At 42.2% G+C, this 22,932-nt stretch overlaps 1 protein-coding gene across 1 annotated transcript in view; it reads right to left on the bottom strand.

Annotated features, from left to right (window-relative positions):
* slc35f6 (solute carrier family 35 member F6) overlaps positions 1-22,932 on the bottom strand; it is a 36,227-nt gene that overhangs the window by 4,311 nt on the left and 8,984 nt on the right. The window contains exons 2-4 of the mRNA XM_060820982.1: positions 13,653-13,725; positions 12,964-13,135; positions 4,310-4,525 (exon numbers count right to left, since the gene is read on the bottom strand). Coding sequence (XP_060676965.1) covers positions 4,310-4,525; positions 12,964-13,135; positions 13,653-13,725 — 461 coding nt within the window. The remainder of the gene's footprint in view (positions 1-4,309; positions 4,526-12,963; positions 13,136-13,652; positions 13,726-22,932) is intronic.

Raw genomic sequence — 22,932 nt, 5'->3', positions numbered from 1 at the left:
TGCTGCCTGACTGCTAGGCTTTTCCAGCACCACTAAAGGGAGCTGTCCATTTCAGTGATAAGGCTTTTGCTTTTAGTCAGCATTTGAAAGCATTAGGTCAACAGCCGTTTCCACACTGGAGAATGTGGAATTTGTGCAGGAACAGCAGGTAAATCAGAACAGCAACATCAGAAAAAAGTTAACTTAGCAATATTGAAGACTGAATGCTAGATACACTTTGGCAAGTGTAGGAATTAACTGAAGGCAGAGTAGGGACTATACATCACATCTGAATGTGGAGCTTTTGGATGAAGTACTTGCAGCTGCAGGATCAGCAGTTCAGTTGCTGATGGAGGTAGAGGTATTTATTCCAGGAATTAGTCACATCTAATAGGATAGTATCGTCTGATGCAGTCAGACAAGAGTGTAAGTCTACAAATGAGATAGGAAAGGGGAACCAGAGCAGGAGCTGCAGCCATTGTTTAACATTATAATACAGGGGACCTAAAGTTCTTCCCCAGTTGTACCAGAAATTGGTACATTAACAGCAGAGTCTCAAAAAGGTGATGTCTGGATTTTAAAGATAAAAGTGATTTATAGATCTGTCGCTATTGGCTGGGGCAGCATTTACTGCTACTAAGTGGGCAGTAAAGGTGGTGTACTGCTGTAATCCATTTGGGGGTAGGTATTCTTAACATGATTAAAGTAGTCAGCATTTTAACCTCCCTAACCCCTCTGCATTAGAGGGAATGGTCCCTTTGCAACTCCATATTCTTCACCAACCCCCTCGCCACACCTGGCACCTTCCCCTCTGCTGTAAAGGTGCACAACTTGTGCCCACACCACCCAAGGATCATTTCAAATCTAGATAATTACTTAGACATCCTCCAATCTCATCTATTGTTTAGTGCTCTTGATGTGGTCTCCAGTTTCCAAATACAAAAACTTGTGGAATGGTTCAGGGAAATGTCTCTGGTCCGTATGCACCAATCAATCCTACCTTTCTGTGGTGAGACGGAGACAGAGACGCAAATGTATAGTTCATTGGCAGAGTTGCATATAGACAGGGTGGTGAAAGTGGATTTGGCATGCTTGCCTTTATTGGTCAAAACAGTACAAGAGTTGAGCTCTTGCAACAGATGCACAGGATATTGGTGAGGCCACAGTCACCCTTCTATAGAACAGGGTGTTATTAAACTTGACAGGGTTCAGAGGAAATTTAAAGATGTTGCTGGGACTGGAAGGTTTGAGCTCTGGACAGGCTGAATAAGCTGGGGCTATTTTCTACCCAGAGAGAGAGGTTGGAGAGGTAACCCTACAGAAAAGTTTATTACAAATCAGAAGAGGCATGGATAGGCTGAATGCCCAAGGCCTTTCCCCAGGCTGGGGGAGGGAGTCCAAAATGAGGGAGAAATCAAAAACAAAATTGCTTGGAAAGCTTGATCTGAGATAAATCACAGTTGATGTTTCAGATTCAGTGACCGTTCCTCAGGGTATCAGAACAAGAGGGCATAGGTCTGAAGAGGGGAAGATTTAGAAAAGTACTGGAGGGATAACTTTTCCTCCAGAGGGTGGTGTATGGAGAATGAACTGCCAGAGGTGGAGATTGGTACAATTGCAACATTTAAAAGCATCTGGATGGGTATAAGAACAGAAAGTTTGAGGGATGTGCCCAATGCTGGCATTGGGATGTCAGGTCAACATGGATAAATTGGGACTAAAAGCATTGGTTTCCATGCTATGGCTCAGACTGCTAGGTATGATATGCCAGAAAAAGCTCTTCACCCAATTCTTTGACTGGGGTTTTGCTATGATGCACACTGTCAAACATCAGTGAAGTGAGGACTGTCACATGAGTCTCAACACTAATTCAGCTTTTTTGTTGAAATTTGAATTAAGGCTGTAAGAGGTGGAAGGAGCCTGGACAGAATCCAAACTGAATGTTAAATGAACAGGTTGCTGCCAAGTAGCATTTCATAGCACAGATGACAATTCATCAGTAGAGCAATGGAAGACAAGTACAGATGGATGGTCATAATTGGCTGGGTTGGATTTGTCCCTGCACACAACAAGATTAACATTCACCCAGCAATCTTAAGTGAATGGTACTAGAATTAAACTTGACTAGGGACAAAGTTATAACCACATGGGGCAGCAGAGTGACAGTGGTTGGCACTACTGCCTCAGTATCAGGGACGTGTTTGATTCTAGCCTTGGGAACTGAGTTTGCATATTCCTCGTAGCAGTGGATTCCTCCAGGTGCTCTGGTTTCCTCCCATAGTCCAAAGATGGGCAGCTTAGGCAAATTGGCCCATGCTAAATTGCCCCTGGCATTCAGAGATGTGTAGGTTAGGTGCATTAGTCAGGATAAGTGTAGAGTAATACAGTAGGGGGAATGGGTTTGGGTAGGATACTTCAGGGTTGATATCAACTTGCTGGGCTGGAAAGACTTGTTTCCACACTGCAGGGACTCAATCATTAGCATCATGTCACTTCAATGCATTCCACTGCCAATTCTTTAGTCACTCCTAGCCTAGCCAAGTCCATTTGCAACCTTCCCACTTCAACTCTGCTTGCCCTTCACTTGAAAAAAGATATTGCCCTCAATTCTTTTTGTCTAGGTTGTTAGTCTATAATGTAATAGTGGTGGTCCCAACACTGACCTCTTCAGAACTCCACTAGTTAGACTTATAAATCCCCTTTATCCCTACCCTCTGCCAGTCTGCCGAACCTCTATCTGGGCTTTTGCCCAAATCGTTGATTTCGCTGCACTTTGGATGCTGCCTGAACAGCTGTGCTCTTCCAGCACCACTAATCCAGAAACCTCTATCCAGGCCAGTACCTTGCTGCACTACAAGCAGTTTGTTTAGCAGCATCCTGAGAGACTCCTTAGCAAAAGGCCTTCTAGAAATCCAAAACAGTGTCCACTGGCTGTTGGCCAGCTTGCTCATCATTCTTTAAAAGGTGGCAGATCTGTTAGGCATGGCCTTCCCTTCACAAAACTATGCTGACTTAGTCCTAAGTCATGAGTATTCTGCAAGCTTATGCTTAATATAGACTCAAATCCAGATGGACGCGTCAGGATATCAGAGCTTCAGTCTTACTTGTGGAAGTGAGAGCCTTAACTTACAGCTTATGCTGCCCGGCATACACAGTCCTACTTTGCAAACTTCAACCTGAAGCTTTCCAGACCTTGCACACCCTTGTCGTTGAACCGGGTTGGTTCCTCAGCTTTAAAAAACGTTAGTAGAGGAGGATGTGCCAGCCCACAAGGTTGCAGATTGTGTTAGAGTGCAATTCTGCTGCAGATATCCAGCAGTGCTTCACTGATGAAATGTCTGAGTTCTATTCCATATAGTACAGCAGTGTTACAAATGATTGTGTTTCAGGAAACAATGTTACCATTCCTCAAAACTGGCCATTTTAAAAAAGACATTGGTAAAAAAGTTAAAAATTCAACTTATTGAACAATGGAAAAAAGGTGAATTGACATCTGCTCAGGTAAGAAGGTGGGACTAGATTAGGATATCTGGTTGGCATGGACAAGTTGGAACTGAATGGTCTGTTTCTGTGGCTGTACATCTGACTCCAAGAATGTTGAATAAAAAAGGCAATCAGGGTGGATTAAAATGTGCCAAAACTAGTCAGACAGTAGCTGTAGAGAGCACATGAGAAAAATGTGAACTTTCAAACTTTAAATCCACACTACAGCTCTTCCTCACATTAAACTCTTTTCCCAAAAAGGGTGAAGTATGCTATTTCCCCAGAGTCTCTGATCTTCCATACATTCACATTCACTCCAGATGCATCTAATCCACTTGTATTCCATGTACTAGTTGTTTGACTGGCATTTGCCAAGAGGCTTTGGAATTGCTATGGAAATGGAGGATGATCTCTAATGAGCTATTCATTCTAGAACCACTTAAATCTAGAACAGGCAGCCATCCATCCCATTGAGTCTGCTCAACCGTTCAGAGATCACAGCTGAGCTGATAATCCTGAAGACCATGTTTCAGCCCTTTCCCCCAGAACATCCTTTAGTGACGAACTGTCAGCCTTAAATATATTTAAACCACCAAGCTGGTGTTAATTCCATATTCACTACTCTCAAATTCTTAAAGATTCTCAAATCATAAGATTTATTAGCAAAACAAAGACATTAACACGTTGAAACGGACTAGTTTGAACTACTTCAAAGAGCAACTTGCCCAGCCAGTTTCTTTTCCTGCTCTGATAACCAAACTTTAAAAGCAGCTGCAAACCAAATTCAAAACACAAGTTGGTTCAAAAAAGAACTTATCCACATACAGCACTTAATACATTTACTTACCAGTTATAACTTGAGATAACTTGTGGCCTTGATTGTTATTCCCACTGACAAAGTCTGCTAGGCCCACTACCACGAGGCCACAGATGGTGAAAAAAATCCCCACCCACTGACTGGATATTAAACGACGGCCTAGGAAGGCAACAGAGAGCAGGCCAGTGAAGATGATAACAGCTCCACGTAACATCTGGAAACTGGATGCACTTGTCAAGTTTAAAGCTGGAAGATAAAATATACAGTAAAGAAACACTTCAAATGGATGGGCCTGACTTGGTGGAGAGAAAACAAAACCGATCAACTTTGAAAAAAGGTAGACCCACAGCAACTGCACAAGGTTGCATTATCTTGAAGATAATGCAAGGTAAATATCAGAACAGGAATTTCAGTATATGTTGATAGCACAAAGCCCATGTCATTCAGGGAGGGAAAGGGGTTACTCATGTCAGCAGTAAACTCCCAATTGCATTCCTCTTCACACCACCCCTTCCCAACAGCTGGCTTACAAGAGAAGGACAGCACAAGGATCAGGGAATCGACTAGCTAGCAAGAACAAATTAAACCAACACTAAAAAACCATTACTGACTGTTTAAGATTTGTGCTGAAAATGTGTTGCTGGAAAAGCGCAGCAGTTCAGGCAGCATCCAAGGAGCAGGAGAATTGACGTTTCAGGCATGAGCCCTTCTTCAGGAATGAGGAAAGTGTGCCAAGCAAGCCAAGACAAAAAGGTAGGGAGGGGGAATTTGGTGGAGGGGTGTTGGAAGTGAGATAGGTGGAAGAAGGTTAAGGTGAGGGTGATAGGCTGGAGCAGGGGTGGGGGTGTAGAGGTCAGGAAGAAGATTGCAGGTTAGGAAGGTGGTGCTGAGTTTGAGGGTTGGGACTGAGACAAGGTTTGGGGGGGGGGGGGGGGGGGGGGGGGGGGAAGAAAAAGAAGAAGGAGGAGTTGAAGTGCTGAGCCACAGGGTGGTTGGGATGGTCAGTCCCGATGTCCCAGAGGTGTATTCTGAAACGTTCTGCAAGTACGCAGCCTGTCTCCCCAATATACAGGAGGCCACATTGGGTGCAGTAAATGTGTGGAGGTGCAGGTGAATACAGAAGGATCCCTTGGGGTCTTGGAGGAAGGGTGGGGGGAGGAGAAAAAAAGGTGTGGGCACAAGTTTTGCATTTCTTGTGGTTGCAGGGGAAGGTGCCAGGAGTGGAGGTGGGGAGGGGTGGAGGACCTGTCAAGGGAGTCATGAAGAGAGTGGTCTTTTTGGAACACTGATAGGGGAGGGAAATATATATCCCTGGTGGAAATGACGACAGATGAAATGTATATGGAAGAGGTTGGTGGGGTGGTAGGTGAGGACCAGTGGGGTTCTGTCCTGGCAGCAAATGGAGGGGCAGGGCTCAAGGGCAGAGGAGTGGGAAGAGGAGATGCAGTGGAGAGCATTGATCATGTCGGGGGAAATTGCAGACTTCGAAGGCGGCTATCTGGGTTGTTTGGTATTGGAACTGGTCCTCCTGGAAGTGAGGTGGTGGAGATGAAGGAATTGAGAATATGAGATGGTGTTTTTACAGAGGGCAGGGTGGGAGGTGTAGTCTAGGTAGCTGTGGGAGTCGGTTGGTTTATAGTAGTGTCCGTGTTGATTTGGTCACCTGAGATAGAAAGAGAGGTCTAGGAAGGGGAGGAGTCTGAGACGGTCCAGTTAAATGAGGTCAGGGTGGAAGGTGTTGGTAAAGTGGATGAACTGTTCAACCTCCTTGTGGGAGGATGAGGCAGCACTGATACAGTCATTGATGTAGTGGAGGAAAAAAAAAGGTGGGGGGTGGTGCCAGTGTAGCTGCAGAAGATGGACTCTTCCACATAACCTAAGAGGCAGGCATAGCTGGGGCCCCATGGCTACCTCCTGTTTAAGATTTGTACCAAGTTGCTCAGTTTAGATCATCTTGAGCTAGAAAAATAGTCAATTGTAAAATCAGGTTAGTTTTCATTGCACAGCAATGGATGGCTTCAAACCTTTTCCCTGAAAGGGGGCTAGGACTATACCTGATGGATGTAGCCTTTATAGAACACAAGCCTCCTCTAAAGAGGATCATTATTTAGAAAATTTTTAAATATGATGCATGTTCATACCTGTCTTCCCTACAAGATAAGCTTATTTCCCTAAGAAAGTTCAGACCTTAAATGAGTATTTTATCTACTGCTCCAAACATTTAAAAACACAGGAGCAGAATAGTTGGGATGCTTGGTTTAGGCCATTATTCAACTTGATCGATGATCTAGTTGGATTTTAGCTATGTTTAGTTTTGCCATCCTCCCACAGTAACAATATTTATTACCAAAGATACTTCTGCACACTACACATTTGTAGAAACGAAGTCTGCCCAGTCAGCAGTAAATTTAGTGCTGAGGATAGAATGGTGGACCTCACAGGACAGCATCACTTCCCCTTTTATTTTGGTAAAAGGTGGCCAAGTAGACGACACATGAAAACTGAATATTAATGAGGATGGTGGCGAGGTAAGCAAAAACAGTACATTGAAGAAATTAATGCTGTTCAATTTAGATCAGTGGTCCTGGAATCAGTAACATTCACCCAACCTTGTCAAAGAAACAATTTCCTGCAACTTGCAGGAGCAAAGTACAATTCAGGTTGTGGTCCATTTTCACTGCTATGCTGTGGGTAAAATATTAACACTAATACAGAAAACAAGTTAAAACAGAAGGGGGCATAGTGGCCCAGTGGTTAGTGCTACTGCCTCAGCAGCAGGCACCTGGGTTCTATTCCAGTCTTGGAGACTGAAGTTGGCACGTGCTGTTTCCACTGGTGTTTCTTCCCAGTCCAAAGAGGAGTTAGGTGGATTGATCATGTCAAATTGCACTGTGTCCAGGAATGTGTAGATGCTGGATTAGCCATTGTTAAAATGTGTTTTGGGGATAGGGAGGTGTCTGGGTGTGATCTTCAGAGAATTAAACTTGATGGACTACTTCTGGAATGTAGGATTGAGAAAAATTTGTTGCTACAACAGCAACTGGGGTTTGCTCAAATGAAATCTTTTGATTAGTGAATGTTTGAGCAGCATTCACTAATTTGCTTTCCCATTAGTGATTCATTGCTAAAAGTTGTGCTGTGGTACTGAGTCATACAGGCCAAAAAATTCCAATTCTGATGGACTAAAAAATGCACAGATCAGACATTAGAACAGCAAGGGAGAAAAGCAAAACTGATTAAAGTTCAGTGTTGTTGCTAAATATTGCTAGTGGTCATCAAGAATAAAATCTGGTGTAACAGCTCATGTACTCAAAGAAACTAAAGACAAAGTAATTCAGTAAATAAGTCATTTATTTCAGACATACTCCATGCAATCCCAGTTATGAGAATCACTGGTTACGTTATTAAATCAAATGGCTAAACGCTAACATCTTCATTTTAAAATGAAAAGTAAACTTCAAATGTTAATCACATGGTTCTAACTCTGAGTGAGTCAGTGAGCAATTCTGTTCTATTAAAACTTCAAGAGTTAAATAGCATCTACTCAGATGCCACAACTTGCCAACCAGACACTGCAAAGTTAATCTTGCTACTATCTGGGGATAATGCTAAAACGGAGAGCTTTCTCAGACCAGTTGAGCAACAGGCTGACATTGACTGTTCAAGCATCACTGCCCCTCTGGAGGTGGCTCCATCAATACTCTAGTCTCAGGAGGTGCTTGGCCAATCTGTGCCAAGATGAAATTGAAATATCTACCATCAGCCAGGAGGTATTAAGTAGATGATTCATCTCTGGACTGATTTATGGGGTTCCCAGTATCAATTTCTGGTCTTATTTCCAAGAAATATCTGAAGTGGCAAAAGGCACCAGATATGACAAGGTATATACTCCTTGATAATATTCTGAAAATTTGCACTCAAACCAAGCTGTTACAGTATAACTAAACAACATCTACCAGGTTATATAAGAAAAGTTGATTCACATTTTTCCATGTGCAAAAAGTGGGTAAGATCAAACCAAGTTACTGCTATGTGTTAGGGAGTTTAGATTCTCTCCAGTCCATTTGGTTCTTGACATCTGTCTAGTCTACAGTAACATGTAGGAATTTCCAACAAAATGGTCAATAAACGGATGGGTTCAAGAACAATTGACACCTTTCACCATTAAACTCTTGCAAGTCCATATTTTTGTTGAACTGAAGTGTCATCATTTGACACAACATTACTAATGACATTAAGACTATTTCCTCTTTAAGTTGACTTGATACATGGCCTGGAAGAATCAGGAGATAAGATTAAAATTTTTAAAACACCAAAAGACTTTTGTCATTAGTAATCATGGAGAGGTCTGTTGTTCTGCTTAGTCTAAACAATAAACTTCTACCTAAAGCTTAATTCAACTGACAATACAAGCTTATTCTTTGCTGTGACATTCAGTCCAAAATCTCAGACGCTACTGAAAGACTGTTCTTTTCACTTTGGGCCCAACTGCACATGTCACAGCCTTACCCATTTCACCTCTGGTGAGGAGACAACAGGTGTTGTTGATTTGATTACTTAGTGTGGAAACAGGCCCTTCAGCCCAACAAGTCCACACTGACCTGCTGAAGTGCAACTCACCCAGACCCATTCCCCTACATTTACCCCTTCACCTAATACTACAGGTGATTTAGCATGGCCAATTCACCTAACATGCACATCTTTGCACAGTGGGAGGAAACCAGAGCACCCAGAAGAAACCCACAGACATGGGGAGAATGTGCAAATTCCCATCGCCCAAGGCAGGAATTGAACCCAGGTCTCTGACACTGAAGCATCAGTGCCAACCACTGTGCTGCCATGATAGTCACATGCCACCAAACAAATTGGAGACAACATCAGAGTCTAATCTGAAGTGGATTTCTCTTTAGGGAAGTTCCCCATCTACTTCCCTAGGGGTCATTTCCTCTAAAATGAAGTTCTTTGGTTAAAAAGAGCAACTGAATCTATGCAGTCTCCAAGTTAGGCATGTTTCACTGTTAACCAGGCTGCACTGTAACATCTATTCACAGGCACGATCTGACTACTGATGGGCACGGGGACTTTGACCTGCTCTGTTTCAGACCAGGGCCGGTTCACCCCTCTTTACCCAACCTGGTGATCCCAGATTCCTCCGGGGATGCCATATCGATGCCCAGCTTAGTGAGGACACCTGATTGACAGTCTGCAGCAGCCCAGAACTCCTGGTCTCAAGTAATCTGATAGCCTTAGCCTCTGAGTCGCCGGATTACAGGTGCGCACCACTACGTTTTCTTTACAATTTCAAGAGGACAAAAATCCAAATGTAGGGCTTAGCTTCACCCTTAGTAATTCTCAATAGCAGCTTTAAAGGTTTTCTCAACCTCTTAGCTGAGAGAGAAGCAAAAAGGTTGCACATTTGCAAACAGGCACAGAAGGCAAGATACAAAGTAAACCTCATTCACTAGAAACCAGATACTTTTGAACCTTCAATATGGGTTAGCAAATTTGCAAACGACACCAAGGTCAGTAGAGTGGTGGATAGTGCCAAAGGAGGTTGTAGGTCACAGAGGGATATAGATAAGCTGCAGAGCTGGACTGAGAGGTGGCAAATGGAGTTTAATATTGAAAATGGAGGTGATTCACTTTGGAAGGAGCAATGGGAATAAAAAGCTATTGGGCTAATGGCAAGATTCTTGGTAGTGTAGATGAGCAGAGTGATCAGGGTGCCCATGTATATAGACCCTGAAAGTTGCCACCCAGATTGATCAGACTGTTAGCTTTTATTAGTAGAGGGATTGAGTTTCAGAGTCAGAGCCATGTTCAAACCTCTGGTGCAACAGCTGCACTTGAGTATTGTGTACAATTCTAGTCACTGCATTAGAGGAAGGATGTGGAAGCTTTGGAAAGGGTTCAGAGGAGATGGACTAGGATTTGCCCGGTATGGAAGAAAGGGCTGAGGGATTGGAGGCTGTTGGAGAGAAGATGGTTGAAAGGTGACTTAATTGAGACAAGATAATCAGAAGGCTAGGTAGGTAGACTGAGCTTTTTTCCCCTCAAACAGCTCACAAGGGGACATTGCTTTGTGTGGAGGGGTGATAGATATTACGACAGATGTCAGAGGTCATTTCTTTACATAATGAGACTGTTCTGCAGACCTACACAGTAGTAGAATCTCCAACTGGAGGGCATTTAAATAGTCATTAGATAAACATATGGATGCAAACTGAAGTGTAGGATAGCTATAATTCTGGTTTTAAAGAGTGATGGAAAGGATAGACCAGATCTAAAAGTTGAAGTTTAAATTGGAGAAAGACCAATTGACAGTATTAGGCAAGAACTTTCAAAAGCTGATTGGAGGCAGATGTTTGCAGGTAAAGACGGCTGGAAAGTGGGAAGCCTTCAGAAATGAGATAAGAATCCAGAAAAAGTATACATCTATAAGGGTGAAAGGAAAGGCTGGTAGGTATAGGGAATGATGGATGACTAAAGAAATTGAGGGTTTGGTTAAGAAAAAAAAAGGAAGCATATGCAAGGTGTAGACTGAATAGATCGAGTGAATCCTAAGAAGAGTAGAAAGGAAGTAGGAGTATACTTGAGGGAAATCAGGAGGACAAAAAAAAGGGGACTGAGATAGCTTTGGCAAATAGAATTAAGGAGAATTCAAAGAGTTTTGACAAATAAGGACAAAAAGGTTAACTGGAGTGAATAGGGCCCCTCAAAGATCACAAAGGCTGCCTTTGTGTAGAGTCACAAAATGGGGGAGATACTAAATGAATATTGTGCATTGGTATTTACTGTGGAAGAGGATATGGAAGATCCAGACTGTAGGGAAATAGATGATATCTTGCAAGATGTCCAGATTACAGAGGAGGAAGTGCTGGATGTCTTGAAATGGTTAAAGGTGGATAAATCCCCAGGACCTGATCAGGTGTACCCGAGAACTCTGGGAAGCTAGAGAAATGATTGCTGGGCCTCTTGCTGAGATCTGTATCATCAATAGTCACAGGTGAGATGCTGGAAGACTCTAGGTTGGCAAATGTGGTGCCACTGTTGAAAGGTAGTAAAGATAAGCCAGGGAACTACAGACTGGTGAGCCTGACATCACTGGTGGGAAAGTTGTTGGAGGGAATCCAAAGGGACAGGATGTACATGTATTTGGAAAGGCAAGGACTGATTCAGGTTAGTCAACATGGCTGTGTGAAATTGTGTCTCAAACTTGATTGGGTTTTCTGAAATAGTAACAAAGGATTGATGAGGGCAGAGCAGTAGATGATATCTATATGGATATCAGTAAGGTGTTTGACAAGGTTCCCCATGGGAGACTGATTAGCAAGATTAGATCTCATGGAATACAGAGAGAACCAGCCATTTGGATACAGAACTGGTTCAAAGGTAGAAGACAGAGGGTGGTGGAGGAGAGTTGTTATTCAGATTGGAGACCTGTGACCAGTGGAGTGCCACAAGGATCGGTGCTGGGTCCTCTACTTTGTCATATAGATAAATGATTTGAATGCGAGCACAAGAGGTACAGTTAGTAAGTTTGCAGACGACACCAAAATTGGAGGTGTAGTGGACAGCAAAGAGAGTTACCTTTGATTACAATAGGATCTGGACCAGATGGGTCAATGGGCTGAGAAGTGGCAGATGGAGTTTAATTCAGACAAATGAGAGGTGCTGCATTTTGGGAAATCAAATCTTAGCAGGACTTATACACTTAATGGTAAGGTTAGGAAGTGTTGCTGAACAAAGACCTTGGAGTGCAGGTTCAATGTTCCTTGAAAGTGGAGTTGCAGGTCGATAGGATAGTGATGATGTTTGGTATGCTTCCTTTATTGGTCAGAGTATTGAGTACAGGAGTTGGGAGGTCATGTTGCAGCTGTACAGGACATTGGTTAGGCCACTGTTGGAATATTGCGTGCAATTCTGGTCTCCTTCCTATTGGAAAGATGTTGTGAAATGTGAAAGTGTTCAGAAAAGATTCGAGGAGGTTGCCAGGGTTGGAGGATTTGAGCTATGTAGGAGAGGCTAAACAGATTGGGGCTGGTTACTCTGCAGTGTCAGAGGCTGAGGGGTGACCTCAGGTTTACAAAATTATGAGGGGCATGGATTGGATAAATTAGTCTTTTCCCTGGGGTTAGGGAGTCCAGAACTAGACGGCATAGGTTTAGGGTGAGAGGGGAAGATATGAAAAAAGACCCAAGGGGCAACTTTTTCCACAGAGGACACAATGAGCTGCCAGAGGATGTGGTGGAGGCTGGTACAATTGCAACATTGGAGACATTTGGATGGGTATATGAATAGGAAGGGTTTGGAGGGATATGGGCCAGGTGGGACTAGATTGGGTTGGGTATCTGGTCAGCATGGACAGGTTGGATTGAAGGGTCTGTTTCAATGCTGTAGAGATGTACAGCAATGAGCTAGACTTCAGATTGATTCCATAGGTTTGCACAAAAGGCCAAATGGCCTGTGTTATGCTGTAATGTTCTATCTATAACTCAGTTATCATGTAACAAGTCTAACTGGATGGCATGTCTTAAATTGACTCGTGTACTCAAATTGATAATTTAACTGGTTGAAAGTGGAACTACATCAAAATGCCAAAAGAAATATTATTTAATTCTTTATCTGAGTATTTTGGTTTATTTTCCAAAAATCCTTGGAAGAGTCAGGTCAGTAATGCTTACCAATGTACATAATACTGGTGGCTGTCATGTCACATAGTGCAGGGGGTAGGAAAATGAAAGAGTTGAATTTTTTTGCAGAAGCCATTTGGGGTTCTGGTTTTCTTCGATCATGGCAAACGAGTATGTAGAATACAGCCAAACAGGAGACCTCTCCAAGAAACATTCCCACAGCCTGAAAGGAGACAAGAAATAATGGTGGTAAGAGACAAGCTTCTTCCCCGCCCCTCAGTTGAGTTCCCTGGAGTTTCTTTCATTTCACTTCACAAAATCTCCTTCAGTTAGTACTTCTTAGACATGGGCTCCAACTGCCTTACATTTAGGCAAATTGGAGGGTAGATGGCAGAAGCAAAAGTTAAGAATGATTCAGAATTTTCCCAGACCCCAAAGTAAAAAAAAAGCTAAAATCTTGATTAAATAGAGGACAAGAGAACAGCTGGGATATGGAGTAGAGAGAATGTGGGGCAATGTCATGAAAAGTCAGTCAGTAGGGTACAGGAAGCCACTGTGTCAGTGACAAAGATCAAAGACAAGGAAACAACTGAAAACCAATCAATACTTACTGCAGGAGTTGTTCTGCTTGCTTGACAAGCATATGATTTTTTTAAAAACTAAGCTGGACAAATTAGTTCTGATATTATTGCTAAGATTTGAAAAAGGATTTTTCAGCAATGCTGATAGTGCCTACTCACCTGAAGGAAAGGATGATCAAACAGATGTTTTGGTGATCCATTGCAACCATTGGCACTAAATCCATCAGCCCACCTGACGAAAGTCAAAAAATTCAATTTTCATTGCTTGTTCAATTGTAGCAAAAAAAGAGTGTGGTTTGTCTTACAAGTTAGAAAATAACAGAGACTCACTTAACCTGTTTTGTACAAAAATTAAGATTTAACAACTAGCCTCAAGTGAGAAGCAAGACAAACAATACAACCCAATACTGGGAAACTTCCATTACCTTGCTGAAAAGTAGACAGGAAACAAACAAGGGGGAAAAAGTGATTTCATCATTTAAAAGGAAAATGTTGAATCAGACTTCTAGTTGATGATTTGACTCAGTATGACTGCCTTGGCTTCAGGGATCCTTGCTGGAACTTCCATGGTTGAAGAAATACTCTGTACTGTGTCAAGCATGTATACATCTATAAACTGAATAAAGTCTTAAGACCACTTCAAATTCAAGTTCTAAAAGAGTTTCCAAAATCACATTTCCTGACTGTTTTGGCTTACCCTAATATTGCCATAGCCTTATGGCAACAGTCAAATCCAACAAGTTAATGCAAAAATATTTCATACCATTAATGCCTTTTGGAAAGCTGTATAGCTAAAGAACTTTGGTTTACATAAATGAATTTGCATTTTGCTACAAACAAACATAGCATTTTGTCATTTATCACAAAGCTTCAGTGACACCAGCTCACAATCATTTTTGGATAGCAGTTTCTTAACACCCAATTGTAACCACTTATTGACAGCGGAGCAGAAAATTTACATGCCACAGGTATCAAAGTACATGCAGCTCCTTGGCTGTGTCATGATTAAAGAAGTGTGGAAAGTTACATGAACCAGGGTTTGCTTGGCTGTACAATGTCAGATCATTTGCGAATGGGACAAACAGCAGCTTGAAGACTCAAACATTCACTTCTGAACATCTCTAAATCAATGGTAATTCCCAGTAGCTTACAAGAAGTTTATTGCAGGGGTTTCTGGCATGTATGGATAGATGAAGGAAAGGAATGTAGAGATAACACTAGGATGCCAGATATTAGTTTTGTAACTCAAATCCACAGGGGTGTAACTTGGTAAACCACAGTTGGTCAACATTTGAAGCAACTGCCATTATGGAGGCACACCTGTTAAGATTTTTGCAGTACTGGAAGAATAAAGAGGCATTTTTGTCTTGTTTACACTACCAGTTATAACAAATACCATAGTTCTCTGGTCAGCAGCAAGTATCCATGCTGCACTCACTGGTCATAAAGCAAGCTAGGCAGCTGACTCAACTGCATCATACTTTTCATGGGGAGAAGTATCACTTGGTCAGCAGCTGAATTGAGAAAAGCTATTTGTTACTACAGTCTTGAAAAATGTAATGTTCAAATTTTGCTTATTCTGCTATTTGATTTTGCAACATGTCTGAATGTTTCAAATGCATCAGCAAAAGTTTTGTATTGCAAGTCTGTTCCACACAAGGTGATTGGAAACAATTATTCCAAAGCATGCTCAGACTGCTGAGTAGGCAGATGTAAATCTCTGGACTCCTGGGACTAGACAAGTGGCAGAATAGCTGTGATTAGCCCTGCTGCCTTTCATTTCCAAGGACCTGAGTTCCATTCCCCCTCAGTGGGGGAGGAGTTTGCACATTCTGTGTGGGTTTCCTTCAGGTGCTTGGTTTCCTCCAAAAGCTGTGCAAGTTAGGTAGATTGGTCATGCTAAATTACCCATTGCCAGGGATGGGTATGTTAGGTGGATTAGCCTTGGGAAGTACAGGGATAGGGTAGGTGAATCTGGTGGGACACTGCAGGTCAGCGTGGACTAAGTGGGTCAAATGGTCTGCTTTCAGAGGGCCTATTGCTCCCACTATTCCACCCTCAAATCCTGATCAGCTGTTGCCATTGGAGGCTGATCCAGCACAAAAGCACACCTGACCATCAACAAGAAACTCAATCCATTCATGACTGGAAACATCAAGTACCACTAGAGTCCTCACTTGAGGAGGAGTGTATTACATGCAAGTCAGCAACTGGACACCACTTTCAGCCATCAAAAGCAGGTTGTTGAAAGAGGTCATGATCTATTAAACTGCAGGTCATTGGCTCCACCTGAGCCAACATGTCATAACTTGACCCAGCCTCATACTGCACCACGAGTCTGGATAAAGGGAAAGACCTGCAACAGAAGACAGCAAAACAGAAGTCCTAGAAAAGGACAGAAGATGCAAGAAAACAAGAAAGCAACTAGGAGGGCAAGGACAGCATTAAAAAACTGGAAAGCAAGATTAGAAAGAAGCCCAAGTATATCACGAGTCAGATATGAACAGCATGGAAACAGACCCTTTGATCCAATTTGTCCATGCCAACCAGTTATCCTAATCAATTCCACTTGCCAGTACCTGGCCTATATCCTCAACCTTTCTTATGCATATAGTGATCCAGATGACTCAAAATGCTGTAATTGTACTAGCCTCCATCACTTTCTCTGGCACCTCATTCCATACACACTATCCTGATAAAGTTGTCTCTTAAGTCTTCTTTCCCCTCACTAAACCTATTCCTTCTAGTTTAGAGAATCCCACCTCAGGAAAAAGACATTGTCTATTTATCCTATCCATGGCCCTTATTTTATAAGCCTCTGAAGGTTACCCCTCAGCCCCTGCCGCTTGAGGGAAAACAGTCGCAGCCTACTCTACCTCTCCCTAAAGCTCAAATCCAACTCTGGCAACATCCTTGTAAATCTTTTCTGAACCCTTTCAAGTTTCACAACATCCTTCTGATAGGAAGAGACCAGAATGGTACAATGCTCCAAAAGTGGCCTAACCAATGTCCTGTACAACCCCAATTTGACTGACCGATAAAGGAAAACATACCAAACACCTTCACTATCCTACCTGCAATTCCACTGAATTATGAACCTGCACTCCAAGGTCTCTGTTCAGACACTCCAGGACTTTACCATTAAGAGTACTGCTGATTTATTTTTCCAAAATGCAACTCAGTTTGTCTAATTATCTGCCACTCCACCCATTGGCCCAACTGATCAAGTTCCACTGTACTGAAGTAACCTTCACTGGGAGACGGAGGTCTGCAGATGCTGGAATCAGAGTTGGAGTGTTGCTGAAAAACAAGTCAAGCAGCATCCAAGGAGCAGGGGAAAAACATTTTAGCCCTAGCAAACTTAACTACACTTCCTACATTCACAGAGTCATTTGTAATGTCAAAAAGTAGTGGTCCCAGCACTGATCCTTGTGGGACATCACTGGAGGATGAGAATTTGGGAGGGGTGGGGGGGGGGGGGGGGGGGGGGGGTGGAGAAAAGAGAAGAAAACAGAACAAAAAGAAGCCCTATTAGGTAACAAAGCAGCAATTTAAAAAAATCAATGGCAAATAGGATGAAGAACATTAGTGTTAAAATGAGTAGTTCACAATTATCTTTACTCATGACAATGCAAAGTACAGCATTCAGGAGTGTGACATTCTTCAGATTGATTAGCAAGTGGTATTAGAGGCTTTGACAGATTTAGAGATGGACAAGTCCCCAGCTCTATCCCAGGGTGTTGTAAGACAAGGGAAGAAATGGTAGAGGCCCTTACTCAAGGGAAAGTGGTCTCTGGCCACAGGAAGTGCCAGAGGATTGGAGGACAGGTAATTTGGTTCTACATCAAAAGGGTGGAACAGACTCACTGGTCTTGTGACCTGATCTAATAGTTGTATGGAAATCTAAGAAAACATTGAAGAAAATTAATCTCCATTTCGACAATATATTTGGTCAGAGATAGTCAGCAACACCTTTGTCAGAGAGAAGCCATGCCTAATAGTCTGGTAGAATTTTAAGGTGGTGACCAAGTGTTTGGATGAGGATAGGGCAGTTGCTGTAGTATTTGGATTTCAGCAAGGGCTTTATGCTGGTAACCGAAAAGGAAAAGCTCATGGGGTCCAAGGTAACTTGACAAGTTGAATCCAAAAAAGAGTTTAAGTGATGAGACAGGGTGGTTGTGGAAGGTTATAGGTGACTGGAACCAGATAGATACTTATGTAGTATGAAAATCCTTATGGTACATCAGGTGTGTTTGAAAAAGCCCAAACCCATTAGAACTGAGCTAGACCTTTAAAAGGAATTGCTATTTCAAGTCAACACAGTTAGAACTTAAGTATCTCCCAATGTAGAAACTGAACAAAACTCTGTCCAACTCAGCTGAATCTCAGACAATTTACTGAAAAATGCCTTCTGGCATGAAGTCCAAAAGCCTTGTGCATCTTCACAGATCTCAGTGGGACAGCATTTCAGCGATAGTGATCACATCTGACTTTTACTGTCCTGAGGGGGGATATGAACAGAGTATGGAAAGTAATGGGGGGGGGGGGGGGGGGGGGGGGTGTGGTGGTGGTGGTGGTGGAGGAGAAGGAGGAGGGGGAGAAAGAAGAATTTGCAATGCCAAGAGGCCTAAAAATCGGCAGATGTTCAGGGAAAGCCACAACAAATGAGGAGTTGTTTAGGAAGCACTTGCTGATAGACAAACCTATCCAGCACTGAAACAAGGAATGTTAGGTTGAAAGAACCTTGGGTGACGAGATGTGGAACATCTAGTAGAGGAAGGAGGATGCTTAAAGTTGAGGTGGCAAGGATCAGAGGTGGAGGGTTAAAAAAGTAGCCAGACAGGAGACACAACAGACTTAGGGAGTTGGAAGGGGGCACTTAAACTTTAGTGGGTAGGATTAGGGAAACCCCCAAGGCATTCTTCACTTGCGACAAGAGGATAGCCAGAGTGAGGGTAGGGCCAAATCAAGGATAGAGGATGGAATGGTGCCTGGAGTTGCTAGGGGAGGTCTTTGAATAAGGAAACAAAGTTGATTAGGGAGGAGGATGTGCTGAAAGTTTCAAAAACAAGGATAGATAAATCCTCCAGTCAGACAGAATATACCATTGGTTGCTACAGGAAGAGAGGGAAGAGATTGCTGCACCTTTGATGATCCTGGCATCCTCACTGTCCACTGGAGTAGTGTCAGATGATTGGAGGGTGGCAAATTAAAGGGAATAGCAATAATCCTGGGAATTACAGACTAGTCTTAAGTCAGTGGTGAGCAAAGTTTGAGGATTCAAGACAAGATTGATTACTTTGAAAAGCAAAAAGTTTGAGATGGTCAGCATGGTTTGAGGGACAGGTCATGCCTGGCAAACCTTATTGAATCCTTTGAAACAGTGACAAAACATGAAGGTAGAGCAGTGGATATGGGATACATTATCAAATGCCTTGCTGAAATCAATGTTTCCCACAGTAGGCTCATTCAGAAATGGAGACATGGAATACAAGGAAATGTGGCTGTCCCATAGGGGACAGGGTGGTGGTGGATGGAAAGTATTCAGCTTGGAGTTTGGTGGCCAGTGGTGTTCCACAGGGATCATTCTGGGACCTCTGATTTTCATAAGTGACTGAGGAAGAAGAAGGATGGGTGAGTAAGTTTGCTGATGACAAAGGTTGGTGGAGTTGTGGATAGTGTGGAGGACTGTTATAGGTTGCAACAAGACATTGGCAGATGGAGCTCAAGCTGGAAAAGGGTGCAGTGAATCATTTTGAAAGGTTAAAATTGGAATGCAGAAAATGGGGTTAAAGACAGGATTCTTGGCAGTGTGGAGGAACAGTTCATCAGTCCCTCAAAAGTTGCCACCTAATTTGATAAGGCTGTTAAGACATGTTGGCTTTCATTAGCAGGGGGACTGAATTTAAGAGCCACGAGGTTGTGCTGCAGCTCTAGAGCCCAGGTTGGATCACACTTGGATTATGTTCAGTTCTGGTTGTCTCAGATGAGAAAGTTTGAGGATGCAGAGATTTACCAGGATGCTGCCTGGACTGTAAGGCATGTCTTAAGAGGACTGAGCTAGGGCTTCTCATTGGAAGATGAATGAGGAGACTTCATAGATGAGAAGCTTAGTGGATAGCCAGAGACTTGAGGGGGCATACTTTTAAATTAGCTGGAGGAAGGTTTTGCAGAGATGTCAGAAGCAGGTTCTTTACACAATGGTGGGTGTGTGGAATGTACTACTGGTAGTGGTAGTAGAGTCTAACATTAGGAAATTTAAGTGACTCCTGGATAGGCACATGAAAGATAATACAATTAAGGGCATTTTGGTTAGTCTGATGTTCGAGTAGAATAAAGGTTTGGCAGAGTGCTGAAGGGCCTGTATGGTTGAGATATTCCTGAAGAAATCCTCTACATTTGTAATGAAAAATGAGAACTAGGTTTGGCAGCATTGAAGATAAGATAAGCAGTTAACATTGAAACCAAATGACTTTTAGAGATTCCTCCTGAATTGGCCATTTGGTGTTGGAGAGAATTGGTATCTGAAGTCATGTTTGGATGGCAAATCTCACCACTTGAGCTTATAGAATTGGCTGCTGTAAGCTCATTTCATTTAACAACGCATCCGATCTTGACAAGAGGACATTTTCAACAGATCCAGATTTATACTCTGGCATCATACTTTCACCCCTTTAGGATTTTTGAACCCATTTCAGAGCCCTGCTTAAACTGAGGTGTTGGAAAGGAGTCTATGGCACAAACCAAACAATTTCTCACCTTCATCTGACACTTAAATCAGTAGTCTTTGGATTCCATAAGCAAAGTTATTGTTTGATGATCATTTTGGCAATATCCAACTGTTGCTAGGCTATGGTTATTCAAGAGTTTCATTTAATGGAAAGTTAGCATTTTGGCAACAATCAAGCAAGTTTGAGATTCAATGAAATGTTCTATATTCACTAAAGTTTGATAGATGAGATTGGAATACCTTGTACATATAGTTGCACTATAACACCTGACAAAAGGCACTATTTGTCCTTTAAAGAAAGGTCTTGCAAAAAAAAACTCACCTGAATGATAGACCAGGTGAGAACTACACCTTGAAGTCTGCTTACCAGAGGAACCACCAGTTCCTTTGGAGCTTTATTTCAAAATAATTGGAGCATTAAGCCACTTCTATCATGACTGGATCTTTAGAACTGTTTTGCAAAAAGAATGGTATGTGGTAAACAAATATGGACCAGAATACATTTGATGTACAATGTAGCTGAATAAATCAGCTACATTAGTCAGTTAAACGTCACCGAAACAAACCCTTTGGTACAACTCATCCAAAGGAGATGATCTAAACTGATCTAGTTCCATTTGAATTACCACACATGTCAAGTTTCACTTCTGCCTGGTCTTTGACTGAGGTGCAGTTCCTGGTTACTGTTAAGTGTGTGAAGTCAACATCAATCTAAACCATATTAGATGCTAATTTACCTTCAATTCCAGACTTTTTGGAAGTCCATTAGAATTTTCCCCAATATCCATTACATATAGAGACTCTTTAATAAAAAGATGTCCCTTCCACCCCCAGTTCAAGTGTTGGGAACATTCACTCGAATTTGACTCCCTTAGTGAGGCATAATATATCTGATCAACAATTGCTGACTTGCACTGTTGTTCTCTAAACCACCAAAAGGAAATGAGTCATTGTGGCTTTGAAATTCAAGGGCTTTTCCAGTGCAGAGAAGCAAATCCAACCACCAATTAGTCATTAGCTCCGTGTCCAAACTCAAAGGACCAATCTGTATTTGAATGTTAAAAACAGCTCAAACTCCATGTTAAAATAAATACCAGTGCTAAAAACAGCAAAAATGTTGTTGTTCCAGGAGGTTGAGAAAAATGATAACCACTTGCAAGTTCTGATAAGTTTATTCCTGTGGTGGAATTCCACAGGTTTCCTTGAGTGACACCTTTGGTAGGAGACTCAGCATTCATCCCCCTCAACCTTGTGGCAGACTGAAAGGCCGCATACATCAGTCTGCACAATGATAAGCCTCTACCATTGTGCTTCTCCTAGATTAACCAAGGAAACGGATTACTGTAGAGACTTAAATGGAGGTACTTAAGCTGATTTAACAATAGCATTGATACAAATACAAGTTCCAGGTCAGCATTCTTTCATTAGATAGTTATCAGCTTTGATTCAAACACCTAAATATTAGACAACAGGTCAACCCCTCTGCTAATTTAGGCCAGGCACAAAAGCTCATCTTGCACTAATCTTAAAATTGAGAAAATTCTTTGCTACTCAATTTTATTCTTTAAATAGTGATAATTAAGCCCAAAAAAGAAAAACTAAACTCCTTTCTCAAACCTCTTCTTACCTCCCACTCTACTAGTCCTATAAAGAACCCCAATAAGATATACCAAAGGAAGAGATCATTTCAAAAATCAGCCAGCTGTGTAGATTCTGAGTCATCTTTTCTTCAGTCTTCTGCTCTACACATTTATGATCAGGTACCTTTGAGGGGTATTCTATTAATCAGTTGATATTTAGCTGCTTTTTGTTGTTTTATGTATAAAAGATTGGACAGTACATCAGACTAGCTCATTGAAATTGAACTTTTGATAACATAAAACAAGTAGTTTTTGGTCTCTTGGGGCATAATTTAAACAGATTGGCTAAATTTGAATTTGTACCATAGCAACACACCTCCAGCTATTTGTTAAAAAACATTTAGTTGTGAAGCTTGTTCAGCACACTTTCAGTCCTTACCAGCTTTCACTTTAGTGTACACACCCACACCTTCATAACATGAAGTCGCAGGACTATGTTCATAGTGATATATCTGTTATTTACATTCCTGGCAGGAAGGACTAACCTTAGAGAAAAGTCCTCTTTACACAAAAATATCTGTCACATGGTGTGGTACCACAACACAAGGGATTTCTACAAATCTGACAACTCAAAGTTGCACAGAGCATGTCCTATCTGGTAAGCTGATATATTCAGTCTATGGAGTTTTTAAATTCCATTTTGGAGTGTCAACTTCACTGGCTGGGAATTTATGAGCAGTCCCAAACTGACATTCAGGAAGTGACAAGGAGCTGCTTTTGTGAATTGCTGCCGCTTCAAAGTTTGGGAGAAGGTTTGTAGCTTGGGTGCTTGTTGTGGTTCTGTTCACTGAGCTGGGAATTTGTGTTGCAGACGTTTTGTCCCCTGGCTAGGTGACATCCTCTGTTTGGGAACCTCCTGTGAAGGTTCCTCCAGCATTTAGAGAGTGATTTGTATCTGCTGCTTCTGGTTGTCAGTTCCAGCTGTCTGCTGCAGTGGCCGGTATATTGGGTCCAGGTCGATGTGCTTTTTTGATTGAATCTGTGGATGAGTGCCGTGCCTCTAGGAATTCCCTGGCTGTTCTGTTTGGCTTGTCCTATTAGGGTCATCCCAGCTGAACTCCTGTTACTT

The sequence above is a fragment of the Hemiscyllium ocellatum genome, chromosome 3, assembly GCF_020745735.1.
Source record: "Hemiscyllium ocellatum isolate sHemOce1 chromosome 3, sHemOce1.pat.X.cur, whole genome shotgun sequence".
Taxonomy (NCBI): Eukaryota; Metazoa; Chordata; class Chondrichthyes; order Orectolobiformes; family Hemiscylliidae; genus Hemiscyllium; species Hemiscyllium ocellatum.
Note: the sequence above shows the minus strand (reverse complement) of the source record. Positions and strands in the feature narration are given on the sequence as shown.